We start from the raw sequence: 16,357 nt of genomic DNA, 5'->3' as shown, positions 1-16,357 counted from the left end.
GATACCAACATACACCAAAGGGGTGTAGAGGGTCCACGAAATGTTAGAGACCTACGCAATGTGAATGATTGTCCAAATGCCAATAATTGTCCACCCAAAGGGGCTGGATTTTCTGATTTATATGGTGCCAATGTAACATTGGGTGGAGAAGCAGGAATTGCATGCCTTGGTGGTTGTATCTCTCTCTGTTGTAACTTAGAGATTACTACAACACAGGCAGTAGTGTCACTTCACTGCATCTTTTAGTCCTTGAACAATTACAGTTTCTAAAGGCAGTTCCTCTTTCCAATGGGGGCAGACACTAATAGAGGAGAGGATATTTGCTACCCATTTGCTCTGTTCATCTCCTTTACATTACTAGTCGCCGCCTCTGACACTCAACTTCCTCTTTTTTAAAATTTTCAGACTGTTAGTAGCTGCTGCACTGCAACTTCCTCTTCTGACTCTCCCTGTGGCTTCTCAGACTCAATTTCCGGCTCCGCTACTAAAGGTACTGTATTAACCTGAGCTAATTCTCTTACCCTACTTCTAATTGACCCTACAGATTTTTGTCTCCATCCGTTCCATCATGCCAATAGGGATGGGAACCGATTCTTTGTTCTCCTCTAAAACATTTTCTAACTTTTTAACTTATTTTTTTTCCAACAGCCAACCACGGTTTGATTTATAGCTGTGCAGTGATCTCAAGCTGGCATCCAAAGTTTGCTGGGCTTTTCTGAGTAACTTTAACTTTAATTTTATTTAATTAATTGGGGAAAAGATTATAAGCTACGATCAGACATTTAACAGCTATTTCCTTTACCAGTTTAGCCTTTTGTTCTTTTTTTGCTCTGTGTCATGGAGTCCCCGGGCAATGCTCTGGAACGGCTCCCCAAAAAGCCAGTCAGGACTTTGGGGAGCCTCCTCTCCCTTGGAGCAGACTGTCTTCAGGGCAAGAAGCTCACACAGCTTCACCTCTTGGGTCTCTCCTTGGAGCATTCAGCATATGCCCCTCCATGTGCTTTCCACAGCGAATCTGCCCAGGTGGGGTCCTGGGGAAGCCAGAGGGTCCTGCATGCACCCTCACCTCGCTTCGCAGTCAGACGTGACTCTCAGCCAGCCAGTAAAAGAGAGGTTTATTCGATGACAGGAACATGGTCTAAAACAGAGCTTGTAGGTACAGAGAACCAGACTTCTCAGCTGGGTCCATTCTGGGGTCCAGTGAGGCAGACACCCACGTCTGCCCTCACTTCCTGTCCCCAGCCAGCCCCAAACTGAAACCCCCTCCAGCCCCTCCTTTCTGGTCTTTGTCTCTTTCCCGGGCCAGGAGGTCACCTGATCTTTCTTCTCCCACACCTTTAGCATCCCCTTGCAGGAGGGAAGGGCCTGGGCCATTAGTTGCCACGGAGACTGTGTTGGCCAGAAACTGAGGCATCCACACAGTATTCAGAGGAAACATTAAGAACAGCCCCACTTCGTCACACTCTGTTTCTACATTAAATACATTTCTCATAAAACCCCATGGGTTACAATGCTTAGAGATTATCTTGTTCCTCAGCTGTTCTAAACCTTTTTCATGTTGCTGAATATATTTTCTGGCAGTGTTTTTTTTTTTTTTTTTTTTTTCTCCTCCAAAAGTTATACTGCAGGCAACTTCAGCAGGCTTTACTTTTGCCCTTGCTCCACTCACCTTAACATGTAACATAGAACTCATTTGAATTCTAAAACTGTCTTGTGTAGCAAACTATAATGAACAAACACTCTGCTGTTTTTACTCTGTAACTGAAGGCGTTCCATCACGGAAACAGGAAACAATACCCCAAACCAGTGTTTACACCTACTTCAGTAAGTCCCAAGTAAATGATGGAGGGGTGGGGGCATGTTCTCCTCTCTTCCCTCGATGCTGATCAAGAGGCTTTTTTGCTCTGTCGGGACCTGCCAAACTCTGGGGTTACTGAGGCAGACGGATTAGAGGAGGAGCCCAGGAGAGTTGTGGGGACTGAAGAACTGTACAAGTTCTGAGTTATTGAGGCCTTTTGGCTGCAATTAATACATAGATTTATTAATTCCCCCGCCACCACTAGTGTGGGTCATCAGGCCTGATGCTACTGCTTATATCTTATTGGTACCATTCAGTAACTTCAACTTTTAACACAGCCCCTTACACACATGTATCACTTTTTAAATAACATTACTATTACTTACTTATCTTGCAAGATTAAATTTAAAACCTCAAGTTAAAACTTTAAGAGACAATACTGAACAGTATCAGAGGGGGGTAGCTGTGTTAGTCTGGATCTTTGCTGCTAAAAAACTTCTGAGACTGCTGCCAAGATAGTCACAGGAAATTGACTTCCTGTGACTGAGTTGAGACACAGTTTTTTGCTCTGTATCAGAGGGGTAGTCGTGTTAATCTTGATCAGTAAAAAGCAACAGCCTTGTGGCACCTTATAGACTAACAGACATATTGGAACATAAGCTTTTGTGGGTGAACACTCCGTCACATGCATGTAATGGAAATTTCCAGTGGCAGGTATAAATATGCAGGCAAGAATCTATCTAGAGATAACGAGGTTAGTTCAATCAGGGAGGATGAGGCCCTCTTCTAGCAGTTGAGGGGTGAACACCAAGGGAGGAGAAACTGCTTTTGTAATTGACTAGCCGTTCAGTCTTTAGCTAATCCTGAGCTGATGGTGTCAAATTTGCAAATGAACTGAAGCTCAGCAGTTTCTTTGAAGTCTGGTCCTGACGTTTTTTTGCTGCAGGATGGCCACCTTTACATCTGCTATTGTGTGGCCGGGGAGATTGAAGTGTTCTTGTACAGGTTTTTGTATATTGCTATTCCTAATATCTGACTTGTGTCCATTTTATCTTTTTCCGTAGGGACTGGCCAGTTTGGCCGATGTACATAGCAGAGGGGCATTGCTGGCACATAATGGGGTATATTACATTGGTGGACATGCAGGTGAATGAATCAGTGATGTTGTGGCTGATCTGGTTAGGTCCTATGATGGTGTCGCTGGTGTAGATATATAGGCAGAGTTGGCATCAAGGTTTGTTGCATGGATTGGTTCCTGGGTTAGAGTTACTACGGTGTGGTGTGCAGTTACTGGTGAGAATATGCTTCAGGTTGCCGGGTTGTCTGTGGGTGAGGACTGGCCTGCCTCCCAAGGCCTGTGAAAGCGAGGGATCATTGTCCAGGATGGGTTGTAGATCACTGATTTTTTGCTCTAACTTTAACTCTTTACTTATCCCTTAGGTGAGATTTTCATGGGTCTAAGGATGCCTGGAATCCCTGAAAATTCCTGTCACACTCCTTGAGTCGTCTAGCTGGCTCGCCAGTCTGTAGCCTGATTTAGAGTGTACTAATATTCAGTTTATTAATTTAATATTAATAAGTGTGGGTTTTAGGCTTGCCAATCTGATTAGAAGATAAAAGTTCTTGTCTCGAATCAGGCTCCACAGAATTTACAAAGGAACCTCGGTGTGACAGGAAGTTTACATTGAGACAGATATAGTCGTAAAGACTTTATTAAAAGTAATGAAATAGTAAGTAAATGGAAAAATAATCAGTTACAAAGTTACAATGGCATTACTGCTATTCAAAAGATATATCTGGTAATATAGTATTAGATGCTACAAAGCTTTGGTTAATATACTCACACCCTTCCTTGATAACCTGGTGGTAAGACACGGGACCAGCCTTGTGGTTCAGGTTTCTCAATTCTTGAGCGAGGGATGCAGTGCTTAGTTTTGACAGCTTAGTATTAGTGTCTAACTTAGGGTTTACTTGACTAACTTAAAGTTAAAATCAAAAGCTAATAAACTAAGAATAAAAACTTAGGGGAACCAAGCTTAGCCTAGTTCCCTTGAAACTTAAAAGTTTAAGAACAAGTACAGCCTACTAAGAGTAGTAGTCATAGTAGATAAAAATAGGGAGTGAAAGTAAGAGTAAAGTAGAGAATACTCTAGCAAGGTGGGCTACCTCTTTTATAGGGCAAGTGCCAGAAATTCTTCTTCTTATGCCCAAATTTTATTCCTTGCCCACAGAACTGTTAGGGTACACTTACCCCATTGGCTAGTATGTTTGTGTGTATGGATGACATGTACATACGCACATAGGTACACCACAAGGAAGCCTAAGTCTGTGGGTACAACATTGAAACCCCTCCCATGCCATTTTTCCATTGTCTCTTGGTCTAGATAAAGGTCCTAGACATATGCATAGATACTTATCTGTTTAGGTAACAAGATATAGGTCAACTTTTTTTCTGGGTAAAAGGTCACAATATAGATATGCTAACTTTGCCTTAGCTTAACATACGGGATATGGCCTGTAGGTCTCTTGCATTACGACCAAACTTATTTTTTAATATAAATCTATAACCCTATTACAATGCATAAAATACTTAAACGATAAGAAATGATACATACACACTTTATTTTATATATATATATAATGCACACGAGCAAGCTGGTTGGTCCTATAGGCTACAGATGTCCTCTTTTAGGCTGATGCAGACATGCTAATGCTGCACAGCCTTGCTCCATTCAGTATCTGCTACCAAGCAGTAGAACTTCCCAGCATATTTAGCAACAGACGGATATCCCTGCTGCAATGCCCAAAGGGCTTCCTCGGCTGTATGCTCACTCCTAGGGTCTCTGAAGATCACTATTGCATCTTCCAAACAATTCATATACAGTAACTCCTTACTTCACGCTGTAGTTCTGTTCCTGAAAAATGTGACTAAGTGAAATGATAAGTGAATCTAATTTCCTCATAATTAATGTAAAGGGGGTGGGGGAGGGTTAGGTTCCAGGGAAACTTTTTTTTGCCAGATAAAAGGCATTATATAGGCTTTAAACCAGGGGTCTCAAACTCAAATGACCCCGAGGGCCGCATGAGGACGAGTGCATTGGCCCGAGGGCCGCATCACTGACACGCCCCCTTGCTGCCCCTGGCCCCACCCCCAATCCACCCCTTCCATGAGGCTCCGCCCCTGCCCTGTCTCTTCTCCACCTCCTCCCCTAAGTGCGCGGCTCCCCGCTCCTCCCCCCTCCCTCCTGGAAAGTGCTAAGCACCACCAACAGCTGTTTGGCGGCTTGGCGGCGGGAAGCGCCAGGAGCCCTCTGATTCCCAGCCGCTGCGGGCAGCTCGGAGCCTTCTGATTCCCAGCCGCGGCTGGGAGTTAAAGGGCTCTGGGCTCCCCGCCGCGGGGGGCAGCTCGGAGCCTTCTGATTCCCAGCCGCGGCTGGGAGTTAAAGGGCTCTGGGCTCCCCGCCGCGGGGGGCAGCTCGGAGCCTTCTGATTCCCAGCCGCGGCTGGGAGTTAAAAGGCTCTGGGCTCCCCGCCGCCGCCGCGGGCAGCTCGGAGCCTTCTGATTCCCAGCCGCGGCTGGGAGTTAAAAGGCTCTGGGCTCCCCGCCGCGGCGGGCAGCTCGGAGCCTGCCGGGGCTGGGAGTTAAAGGGCTCTGGGCTCCCCGCCGCGGCGGGCAGCTCGGAGCCTTCTGATTCCCAGCCGCGGCTGGGAGTTAAAAGGCTCTGGGCTCCCCGCCGCCGCGGGCAGCTCGGAGCCTTCCGATTCCCAGCCGCGGCTGGGAGTTAAAAGGCTCTGGGCTCCCCGCCGCCGCGGGCAGCTCGGAGCCTTCCGATTCCCAGCCGCGGCTGGGAGTTAAAAGGCTCTGGGCTCCCCGCCGCCGCGGGCAGCTCGGAGCCTTCCGATTCCCAGCCGCGGCTGGGAGTTAAAAGGCTCTGGGCTCCCCGCCGCCGCGGGCAGCTCGGAGCCTTCCGATTCCCAGCCGCGGCTGGGAGTTAAAAGGCTCTGGGCTCCCCGCCGCGGCGGGCAGCTCGGAGCCTTCCGATTCCCAGCCGCGGCTGGGAGTTAAAAGGCTCTGGGCTCCCCGCCGCGGCGGGCAGCTCGGAGCCTTCCGATTCCCAGCCGCGGCTGGGAGTTAAAAGGCTCTGGGCTCCCCGCCGCGGCGGGCAGCTCGGAGCCTTCCGATTCCCAGCCGCGGCTGGGAGTTAAAAGGCTCTGGGCTCCCCGCCGCGGCGGGCAGCTCGGAGCCTTCCGATTCCCAGCCGCGGCTGGGAGTTAAAAGGCTCTGGGCTCCCCGCCGCGGCGGGCAGCTCGGAGCCTTCCGATTCCCAGCCGCGGCTGGGAGTTAAAAGGCTCTGGGCTCCCCGCCGCGGCGGGCAGCTCGGAGCCTTCCGATTCCCAGCCGCGGCTGGGAGTTAAAAGGCTCTGGGCTCCCCGCCGCGGCGGGCAGCTCGGAGCCTTCCGATTCCCAGCCGCGGCTGGGAGTTAAAAGGCTCTGGGCTCCCCGCCGCGGCGGGCAGCTCGGAGCCTTCCGATTCCCAGCCGCGGCTGGGAGTTAAAAGGCTCTGGGCTCCCCGCCGCGGCGGGCAGCTCGGAGCCTTCCGATTCCCAGCCGCGGCTGGGAGTTAAAAGGCTCTGGGCTCCCCGCCGCGGCGGGCAGCTCGGAGCCTTCCGATTCCCAGCCGCGGCTGGGAGTTAAAAGGCTCTGGGCTCCCCACTCTAGAGCCGGCCCTGGTGGGGGAGCTCCGCGGGCCACAGGGAAGAGCTCCGCGGGCCGCATGCGGCCCGCGGGCCGCGTGTTTGAGACCCCTGCTTTAAACAATTTAAAACAAGCAATTTAATACTACGCTGGGGGTGGGGGTGGGAGGGAGTAGTGTGCACGTGCTGTGTGTTTACAAACATACAGTACTGTAGTTGGGAGGTGCCCTCGCCTTACCCCACACAGGAACAGCCCACTGGCACTGGAGATGAGGCAGGCAAGGAGGCTGAAGGTGCTGTAGGCTGGGAGAAGCACATTGCGCAGCAGCAGCAGCTTCCCCTACTCTGCAAGCACCAGGGGCGGGGGGGCTCAACCCTCAGCCCACCCACTCCCCCTCATCCTTGAACTGCCTGTTCTCCTCCCCCCGCCCGCACCACCTCCTCCCTCTTTACTTCCCATGCTGCAGCCTCGCTCCTCCCCTCCTGCCTGGGGCAATCCAGCTGGCTTGTGTTTAGGGGAGATGGGGGAGGAGCAAGGACTCAGTGCACAGGCTCACTTCCCCTCCCCCCCCCCGGCCTTCTGCCCCCAAAATGCTGCAAACCAGCTGATTGCTGTGGGCGGGGGGGGAGGGGAGAGGGAAGGTGCTGAGCCGGGTGGGGTCTGCCGGGCAGGAGGTGCTGTGGGGAGGAGGGGGCGTAGGGAGGCTGCCAGCTGTGGAGAAAGTAGGCAGCCAAACAAGGTAAGAGTGGAGCCTTGCATGACTTTAAATGAGCATGTTCCCTAGTTGATCAGCAACGAAACAATGTTAACCAGGACGACTTAAAGTGAGGAGTTACTGTACCTAAGGCCATGTCTACCCTACCAGCTTACGTTAACTCACGTTACATCGGCATGCAGTCACCACAGCTAGTATGTCACTTGTGCACGCGCCTACTTGGCTCCTTGTGTCGGTGGTGAGTGTACTCGCCAGGAGCGCTTGTATGTATTCAGAGTGCAGTGCACCATGGGTAGGAATCCCACTGTGCAACTTGCCACTGTCAACTGCACTGAACCTTGAAGTTTTGGCAATACCTGGTGCTTCCCAAATGGATTGCATCGGGAGCATGGGATCAACTTCCCATAATGCAGTGTTCAATGTCCCATAACTGTGTATGTATCCCATGATTTTTGCACTTTTTTCCCTAAATCCCACAAACCTGCATGGCTCTCCTTGCTGCCTGCCATATCTTTGACAGAAGCATGGAGCCTGCACACTCTGCACTATTGTTATGGGAAGTTCTATGGACTCGTGCAGGCTGCCGCGACATGGTCTGGAGAAGAGGAAGTTTCTGTGGGGGAGAGTGTGACGGTCACATGAGGGGGATATGGGGGAGAACAGAGGCAGAGACGCTTCTCACCCCACATTCTCCCCTCCCATGTGGATGCCAGGATCTGACAGGCCCAGCTCCTTGTAGTCCAGGCTTGGGGCTAAGACCCCGCTGCTTAAGGGGATGCGCTGCACCAGTAGGTACATGTAGGAGGCAAACCATGGACATTCTGCACATGCACAGCCAGGGTCTGCAGTGGGTGCAGTGCATTGTTTACTGTCAGAACACGCTATATGCACCCGCCCCACCCCAGTGTGTTGGGGTTGCTGCAGGGCAATGATGCCCCCTCTCCCCATGTGCTCTGGTGGGAAACACCTAGGGGCCGGGCATCACAGTCCCCTCCCTCCCATCACTTGCCAGGATGCTGCCCCCTTTGAGTCTCTGCTCACTCTCTTCCAAGAAGGGGGAGGGGGGTGCAGAACTGGGGAGGGGGCTTTTCTCTCCCCTGCATAGGTGGGTACATCCCGGGGAGGGGGGAAAGGCAGGGAAGTTTCCATAGCAGATCAGGTCTCTGAAGCCCTAGGGGGTGGAGAGGCCAATGGGATTTAAGGGGGTTTAATCATCATAGCACCACCTCTGGCAGGGGTTGGGCTGCTGGGCAGGGAATGAGGAAACCACAAATCATCCCCCCTGACCTGTCCTGCTGGATCTGTCTCAGCTTTCAGATCAGCTGGGGAGTCTGGAGCAGTGAGGGGAGCCAGGGCCAGGATCCCCACCCCCGCTCGGCATTGCTGCTGCTGAATTGACTCAGTCAGCCCAAGAGGAGTGGATCCCAGCCCAGCACCTGCAGCAGCGTCTGTAGCCCGAGTGTCAATGAGAGAGACATTGGGGCCAGCAACTGGGGCTGCTGAGAGGGAAGAGCCGCTGCAGGGGAGAGTTAACGGCAATGGACACCAGGAGACTGGATGGTGGCCAGGTAATGGGGCGTCGCTGCCTGGGAACAGGCTGGACAGAGACAGAGGCTGCCCCACCTGGGGCCATGTTCTCAGTGGCAGCAGCCAGTGCCCAGCACCCCCCCGTCCGTGGGCAGCAGGGACTGGGTCTCCCCCAAGGGCTCTCAGGGCACCGATCCCGGCTCACAGCTGCTGCCTGGCACACACAGCGGTGGCCGTGGCCCCTCCCCCCTTCTGCTGTGTGTGGCCAGTGCGAGACCCCAGTGTGCGGGGACAGGTGCACTCAGCAGTGTGGGCCCAGCCAGCGCTCGGCAGGGGGCAGAGTGGGGGTGGGGATGGTGGGGGGCAGCTTGAGCTCCTGCCACCAGAACATGCGGGTCCTTGTCTCTGTGCCCCTGAGCTCACCAGGCCCCGTGACAGCCTGGCTGGGGGTGCCAGGGAGGGCACTGGGCTGAGGGGAAGGAGGGACTGTTCTGCCAGCCCCAGCCTGCCTGAGCCTCCGGGCTCCTCTCCCAGAGCGTCTGACGGGAGGAGCCATCGACAGAACGGGGCATGTTCTAGGGCAGCTCCAGCCCTGGTGCCGTCAGTGAGACGTGTCCTCGCGGCCTGGCCTGACGGGTCTTTGTGTTTCAGAACCTCGTCATAATGGCAAGAAATGCGCAGTCGCCCTCGCAGCCGCTGTGTTCTTAGGTCTCATCATCACTGTTATTGTCCTGGCAGGTGAGTTCTCAGCCCTCCCTGCCCCTCTCTGCGCATCCCATTCCCCCTGGAGCCACCACAGTCAGTCTCTCCTTCAGGCCTGTCTGGCTTCTGCCCCTGGGACAGAGGATTCCTGGGGGATTTTCCTCCACGACCCTCCTCCCACTCCCCCCAGACCCTGGCACCTGAGCACTCTGAGTCGGACAATCTGACTGACATTAGCTCCCGCCAGCCCAGCTCTGAGCACTTGGGGCCCAAGTCACTGTTGCCGGGCCCCAGGCACAGTCGCTGGTACCCCTGTGCAGAGTGGGGGTGATTGACAGGGCAGGGTGCAGGGCAGCGATGAGCTGGGCCCTCTGCCTGCAGCATGTCGCCCTGAGGTACCAGCCTGGCCTGCCTGCATCCCCGGGTCGTGCCCAGGGCCGGGCTGGCAGGCGCTGGCATGTCACTGAAATGAGCTGTAGAACGCAGCACAGAAACCTCCATTAATGCTGTGTGAAACCCACCAATTAGTGACCTCAGCTGTGCAGGGTCCCGTAGTGCTACTGACTCCCCCGCCTGCACAGACAGCGAGTGCTAGTGCAGAGGGCGGCTGTTCATGGTGAATGTGAGCCCGGCTGTATCTGCCAATAGTCTGGGGCCAGGGGAGCTGTGAGACTGTCAGGGTTGTGATTTATCTGTTGCCCTGGGATCTGATCACTGGGCCTCAGGAGGGTGAATCCAAGTGTGTCTGTATTAGGAATCCTTTGTGCTGATGTAATGACATTGATACAGTGCAAACTGCTAATGTAGAAGGGCTGCAGTGGTGCAGAAAGGGGCTTGCCCTGGGGCTGAGCACTGCAGTAAGTTACCACAGCGGGACACGCTGCTCCAGCGCATCTGTGTAATGTGCAACTGCTTCCCCGTCCTTACACTGGTGCTAGCCGTGAGTCCCAGCTCCCTGCTGGACTGGCCGGCTATTGCAATGGGCAGCGTTGGCTCACACAGCGTAAGGTGGGATCTGTGAGCTTGGGGTTCTACACCCGTGGGTCAGGGAGCCACCAGGCCTTGACAGATGGCACCAGTCAAGGGCTCCCAGAGCTGAAAGGCTCCTTGCTGTGCCCTGTCCATCCTAACCAATACTGGAAGGGGCCCACAGGCCTGGCAGCTTTTCTCTGGGGGGGGGGGGGGGGGAGAGGGGGGCGGCTGTGTATTCCCATATCCAGCTCTGTACAGGATGTGAAATTGTGCCCCACCCAGTTGCAGTTGCTTCCTGAAATGAGACACATCACACACAGAGCAGCAGTTTATGCACTGACTGCCCTGCTCCGTTCATGTGTGAGCATTAGTATGCACAGCACACTGCACCATGACAACTCCGGGGAAATACATGCCTGGCACATGCCCTGCTCATTCTTTGATCAACTTCTGCTGCTAATGTTCTCCCAAAGGTAGGTGTGTCCCAGCCGCAGCTAAGGCTGAGAGCAAGTAGCTGTGACTGGGGGCAGTAAGGTAATTGGTACATCTCCAATTATTACTTATCTCCTAGAACTAGAAGGGACCTCGAAAGGTCATTGAGTCCAGCCCCCTGCCTTCACTAGCAGGACGAAGTACTGATTTTTGCCCCAGATCCCTATTCACCTACTGCACTGACCTTGCCAATAGCTTTGTGGTGAGTTATAGGTGACCCCCACTGCTGCTGCCCTTCTGCGCCAGGTGTGGGTGAGCAGGCTCAGCCCAGCAGGATCCAAGTGTGGAGGAACTTGGTGTGGGGTGTTAGGGTTCTATGTGGGACAAATCTGGGTGTGGGTGGCTTGGTGGAGGTTCCAGGATGCAAGATTTGTTGGGGTGTGGGTTAGGATTCTGGGGGCTTATTGAGGTTCTGGGTGGAGGGGTGATCTGGGTATGATGTGGGTCTGGATGTACAGGGGAGCTGCTCCCTTAACAGTGATCCCCTCCCTGCCACAGCTGAGGAGCAATGGGGGCAGGAAGTGGGATGAGGGTGGAGCATCGTGCAGCGGGAGAGGTTTCTGGGGGAGGGTCTGACCCAGCCCTGGCCACTCCTTGCAGGGGAAGAGGAAGTTCCATCCTCCCCAGCCCATCTGGGATTAGCAGCTGAGCCTGCTATAGGGTAGGAGCCACTGGTCAGGGCATCTCCACCCTCCCCAGTGATTTCTCTCTCCATTGGCTGCTCCTGGCACCTGAAACAATGCACCTGCTCTGCTGGGGGGCATGTGACCACTTTGACAGGAAGGCAAAGGGAAGCTGCAAAAGTCATTTTTCTGCAGGGAAGCAAAGAAATCTGCAGGGGACATAAATTCTGCACATGTGTAGTGATGCAGAATTCCCCTAGAATTAGTCTAGTGAGTTTCCTTCCAGCTGCTGTATTTGGAAGGAGAAATATCTCTACAGAAGTGCATTAAGTTGCAACTGGCCAGTCAGTGTCACAGGCCCTTTCTATTGCTGGAGTTCTGGTTCCACCTTGTGGCCATTTCATGTTCCTGACTGAAAGTTGCTTCACTTCCCTCTCAGTTGTTCACCTGCCTTTTATTGCTCTGTTGATCATGTGGATGTTGCTCTTGTGCTTGGGATGAAAAGCTCTGAGCTGTGTTAGTTCCCCCAAGGCTGGGAGTGTCACAGGAATCCTTCCTGCCAGGCAAACGTATCACAACAAGCATCTCCATCGCACTGTGTCTGGATGTGCTGGATGGGCCCGGGCAGCGGGCGTTCAGTCTCCTGAAGGGAAGGGTGTTTGTTCCCATCTTCATCTCAACCTGCCTCTCCGGGGAAGCCAAGCACAGAGCAGGGGGATGGGGACAGTGGCCCAGGCTAGCAGAGCTCCTCAGGGTAACAGTCCTGGCAAATCCTGCTGAACTCAACTTCTTACCCAGTATCACTCTTCTGCCCACCCCCTGCTCTAACACTGAGTTTCGGCCTGGTTCTGTGCTTTAAATCACGGCTGTTTGTCAGCTGCATCCCTAATGAACATGAACCCGAGACAGTGGCCCAGTGAAACTGGGCTTAGATAATCCCTCTCTGGTTCTGGATTCCCAGTGTCCTCCTGGCTCCTGAGCAGCCTCCCAGCAGCTGTCAGGGGAGTCTCAAAGCCTGGGATGTCGGGGGGCTCATTTCTTCTGCCAGATGGGCAGGTTCCCTCTTACACCATGTGTTACTGTCTCATTTCAGTGTTGTTATCTGAGCGTTCTTCAGCTGTTCTCAGCCCCATGTGCCCTGCATGCCCAGACGGCTGGATCGGGTACCGAGGGAAATGCTACTATTTCTCTGAGGCCAAAGGGAACTGGACCTACAGCCGGAGCAACTGCTTTTCCCTTGGTGCCTCCCTGGCTGCGATCGACACCCAGCAGGACCTGGTGAGAGAGATTCTCATGGCAATGGCCTGGCCTTGGCACAGCAGCTGCTGCTGCAGTAGGACCTGGGCTCTGCCCCTGCAGGGCGAGGAGCAGCTCTGAGCCCTCTCGTGCTGGGAGGCCGGAGCGAATGGACTTCCAGCTGCTGAATGCCAGGCCTGGCTAGATCCGGGGCTCCTCTAGTGTCAGTGTGACTGTGGGGATCACCCACTCTCAGCCCTCCCAGTAGGAGACTGTCCCTCTCTAGGGCTGGGCTGGCTCAGGTGTCTGTTGGGCTGGAGGGGGACTGAGATCCCAGTTTGACTTGGCGAGCCAGTGCTCCTCCTGGGTAGGTGAAAGGGCAGCTGGATGGTGCGGGTGTGGGGAGGCTTTTCTCATCCCTGGCCTCTTCCAGCATCTCCTATTCAGATCAGCTGGGCTCTTTCCTTCCCCCTCCCCTGCCATGGTGAGGGGAGCTCAGCTGCCCTGTAAGATGCAGCTTTCACCCAGAACCTGGCCTTGCATGGAGGGGGGTGGGGGCAGCTTAGACCCAGCAGCATCCAAGAGCTGCCCCAGCCCAGGGCAGATTGGGGTGAGGGGAGCTGGGTTTGGGGGAAGGGTTAATACTGAATTACCCAGAGCTGGGCAAGAGGGAGGAGAAAATCCCCTGCCACCCCCTGGAAACACTCAGAGCCCTTCCGTGTACACCTGGGATTCCCTGCCCGGAGCCTGGGGGAGCAGCAGGGCCGGGGCTCTGACACCACCCCTCCCTTTGCTGTTTTTAGGCTTTCCTGCTGCGCTATAAAGGCAAATTTGACCACTGGATTGGCCTCCAGAGGGACCCGGGGCAGCCCTGGAAATGGGTCAATGGCACCGAATTCAACCACCTGTGAGTCTTTTTGATCCAGCTCTTCTGTGTGGTGTTACTGCCGCTCCTTATGCTGACACTCACCTGGAATCTCCCCCGGAGCAGACTGGGTGGTTGGGCCTGCAGAGGCCCATCCAAACCCAGCTGGGGGTGGGGGGAGCAGGAACTGGGGTTAAAATATCCACCCAGCATAAATGCTCCATGGAGGCCAGTTGATCTTAGAACTTCTCCTCCTGGCCCTGCTACCCCACTGCTCCCTTTCGCGCTGCCCCGTGGTGTTGGGGGTGGGGGGTGGGGGCCTGTGGCTGGTGCAGGAGGGGGAATCGGGGTGGGGGGCCTGTGGCTGGTGCAGGAGGGGGAATCGTGAGGGGCTGTGAGTGCAGCAGCTCCCTGCACTGTGCGAGTGTCTCCCCCTGTCTGTGACTGATGGGAAACGCCCAACTACTGCCTGACACCAGCTCCCTGGGTTCTGTCTTGCAGGTTTCCGATAACAGCAGATGGTGACTGCGCGTATCTGACTGAGAATGGGGTCAGCAGCTTGCGGTGCACCAGCGAGAGACACTGGATCTGCACCAATCCTGATCCGTTTACAAAGGCGAAAGGGGGCTGATAAGGGTATTGTGGAAATTAGCCCTGGAAAAACCTGGCTGTGATCTCTGACCATCGCAGCTGACAAATTCCGGAATAACAGGGATTGCTCTGAGCACGAAAGACAATTATCTATGTAACCTTTTCAAATATTTGCTGGGGGTGCATCTAGGGGCCCAGCTACTGCTCCTGAAGCGTTTGCCTGGGGCTGCCTGAGCAGTGGCTGGTGCGGCTGGCCCCGGAGCTGCTCGGGTGGCCCTGGGGTCAGCTGCACCGGGCCACTGCAGAATCATGGAAAGTCACAATCTGTGATTTCCATGACCTCTGTGAAAGACTCGCAGTCTTACTCAAGGGACACCTAGTACCTGGTATGTAGGAGTAAGGGGAGAGAGACCTCTGCTCACTCCCTTCCTGGAGCCCAGTGGGTTAGAGGGCAGGGAGTGGGTAGGTGTGACACACGCGCACGCACACACGCACACACGCACACACACACACGCCAAAGTCCCCATGTCTCAGTAGGACACTGAGAAATACCCAGCTGGGGTCAGGCTGGCTCACCTGTGTTAAAATGGGTATTAACATTATAAGAATCTGCTTAGACTTTATTGAATGCTTGTGTGCGGCTGCAGTGTTAATTCACTTCTGACAGTCGTATCCCACATCGTAAGGCGATATTGGAGCGTTTATACTGGGAGCCTCTGACTGTAACTCGCCAGAGTGGAGAGAGGCATTAAGCAGTGTGAAGTGCTGATCTCCAGCAGCTCAGAGCACAAGGGAGAGGGTGGAATACAAACCCCGAACAAGAAATAACTATACTGATCTCTGTGCTGCTTGGAGTCCCTGTTTAAATATGGATAGTACTATAGTGAATAAACAATGCATTCATGCTACTGTGGCTCTTTTGGGTAATGTTGGTCGCTAATTTGGCTTCTGAATCATTGAGCATCACTGCTATAGATGGTTGTTACCTTGTGAAACTTAAGATTCTAGTTTAGGTGTGTGTGTGTGTATATGTGTGTGTGTGTGTGTATATGTGTGTGTGTGTGTGTGTGTATATATATATATATAATGTGTGTGTAAATAAATCCTCTTTTTGATACATTGTCCTATAATAAACTTGATACAAACTTTGTCTTTGGTCTGATACCCAGGTCAATTACATCTAAGATAAGTGCTTTTTGGATGGGGAGTAACCTGAATATTGCAGTGATTCTGGCTGTAAGGACCCATCTGTCACAAAGGCAGGCTCACCTGAGTGGCGAGACAGATCAGAGTACACAAGGGGACTCCATGGTTAGGCTGTGTTACAGTGCCTGAATTTACACTAGATCAGTGGTTCTCAAACTTTTTTTTTGCTGATCACTTGAAAATTGCTGAGGGTTTCGGTGGGCCACTTAATGATCTTTCCAGATGTTGTTTGTACCATTAGCTAACTATTGTAAAGCACTTTGGATACAAGTGCTATATTAAAAAAACCCTTAATAATTAACATTTTTTTGTTCTACAAATAAAAGTACACAACTCCTATTTTAATATCACTAGTCTTAACCTTTCTAATGTGATGGATGTGCCCTCTTTCCCTCCACCGCAGCAGCCCCCGAGCTAGAACTGGGAAGGGGGAGGGTGTCTCCCTCTATCCCTCGCTGGGGCTGGGGCTGGGGCTGGTGTGTGTGTGTGTGTGTGTGTGTTCTCCCCTGCCACAGCAGCCCCCAAGCTGGGTCTGGGAAGTAGGCGCGCTCTCTCTCCCTGGCAGCCCTGGAACTGGAGAAAATTGCCTCTTTCTCTGGCCACCACAGCCCTGCACATCCCAAATCCCCCCCCCTTCTCAACCCACTGTACCCTCCCACCTACTCCGTATTCTCCCCCCCCCCCCGGCCACCACCTCAGCTTACATGTGCGTCTTCTCCAGGGTCCAGGCACCTAATTAGTGGAGCCACACCTGCGTGGCTCTATTAATTAGGTGGCTGATCCTTCATTTTCTTGTGTGCAGCCGCCCAGGCATGCAGGTTAGAGGGAACTATCTGAGGACCACCTGAATGGAGCTTGTGGACCACTGGTGACCTATGGACCACAGTTTGAGAACCTCTGCACTAGATTGTTGGTTGGTGAAATCTGAGTCTAG

At 53.5% G+C, this 16,357-nt stretch overlaps 1 protein-coding gene across 1 annotated transcript; it reads left to right on the top strand.

Moving 5' to 3' along the window:
- Positions 1-8,373: 8,373 nt before the first annotated feature.
- LOC123346146 (C-type lectin domain family 2 member D-like) lies at positions 8,374-14,355 on the top strand. The gene is made up of 5 exons (XM_044983381.1): positions 8,374-8,777; positions 9,388-9,474; positions 12,619-12,803; positions 13,565-13,668; positions 14,128-14,355. The coding sequence occupies exons 1-5, from the start codon at positions 8,675-8,677 to the stop codon at positions 14,255-14,257; spliced, it is 609 nt and encodes a 202-aa protein (XP_044839316.1). The 5' UTR covers positions 8,374-8,674; the 3' UTR covers positions 14,258-14,355.
- The last annotated feature ends 2,002 nt before the right edge of the window (positions 14,356-16,357 follow it).

Source organism: Mauremys mutica, chromosome 12 (genome assembly GCF_020497125.1).
Source record: "Mauremys mutica isolate MM-2020 ecotype Southern chromosome 12, ASM2049712v1, whole genome shotgun sequence".
Taxonomy (NCBI): Eukaryota; Metazoa; Chordata; order Testudines; family Geoemydidae; genus Mauremys; species Mauremys mutica.
This window is presented reverse-complemented; position numbering and strand designations above follow the sequence as displayed.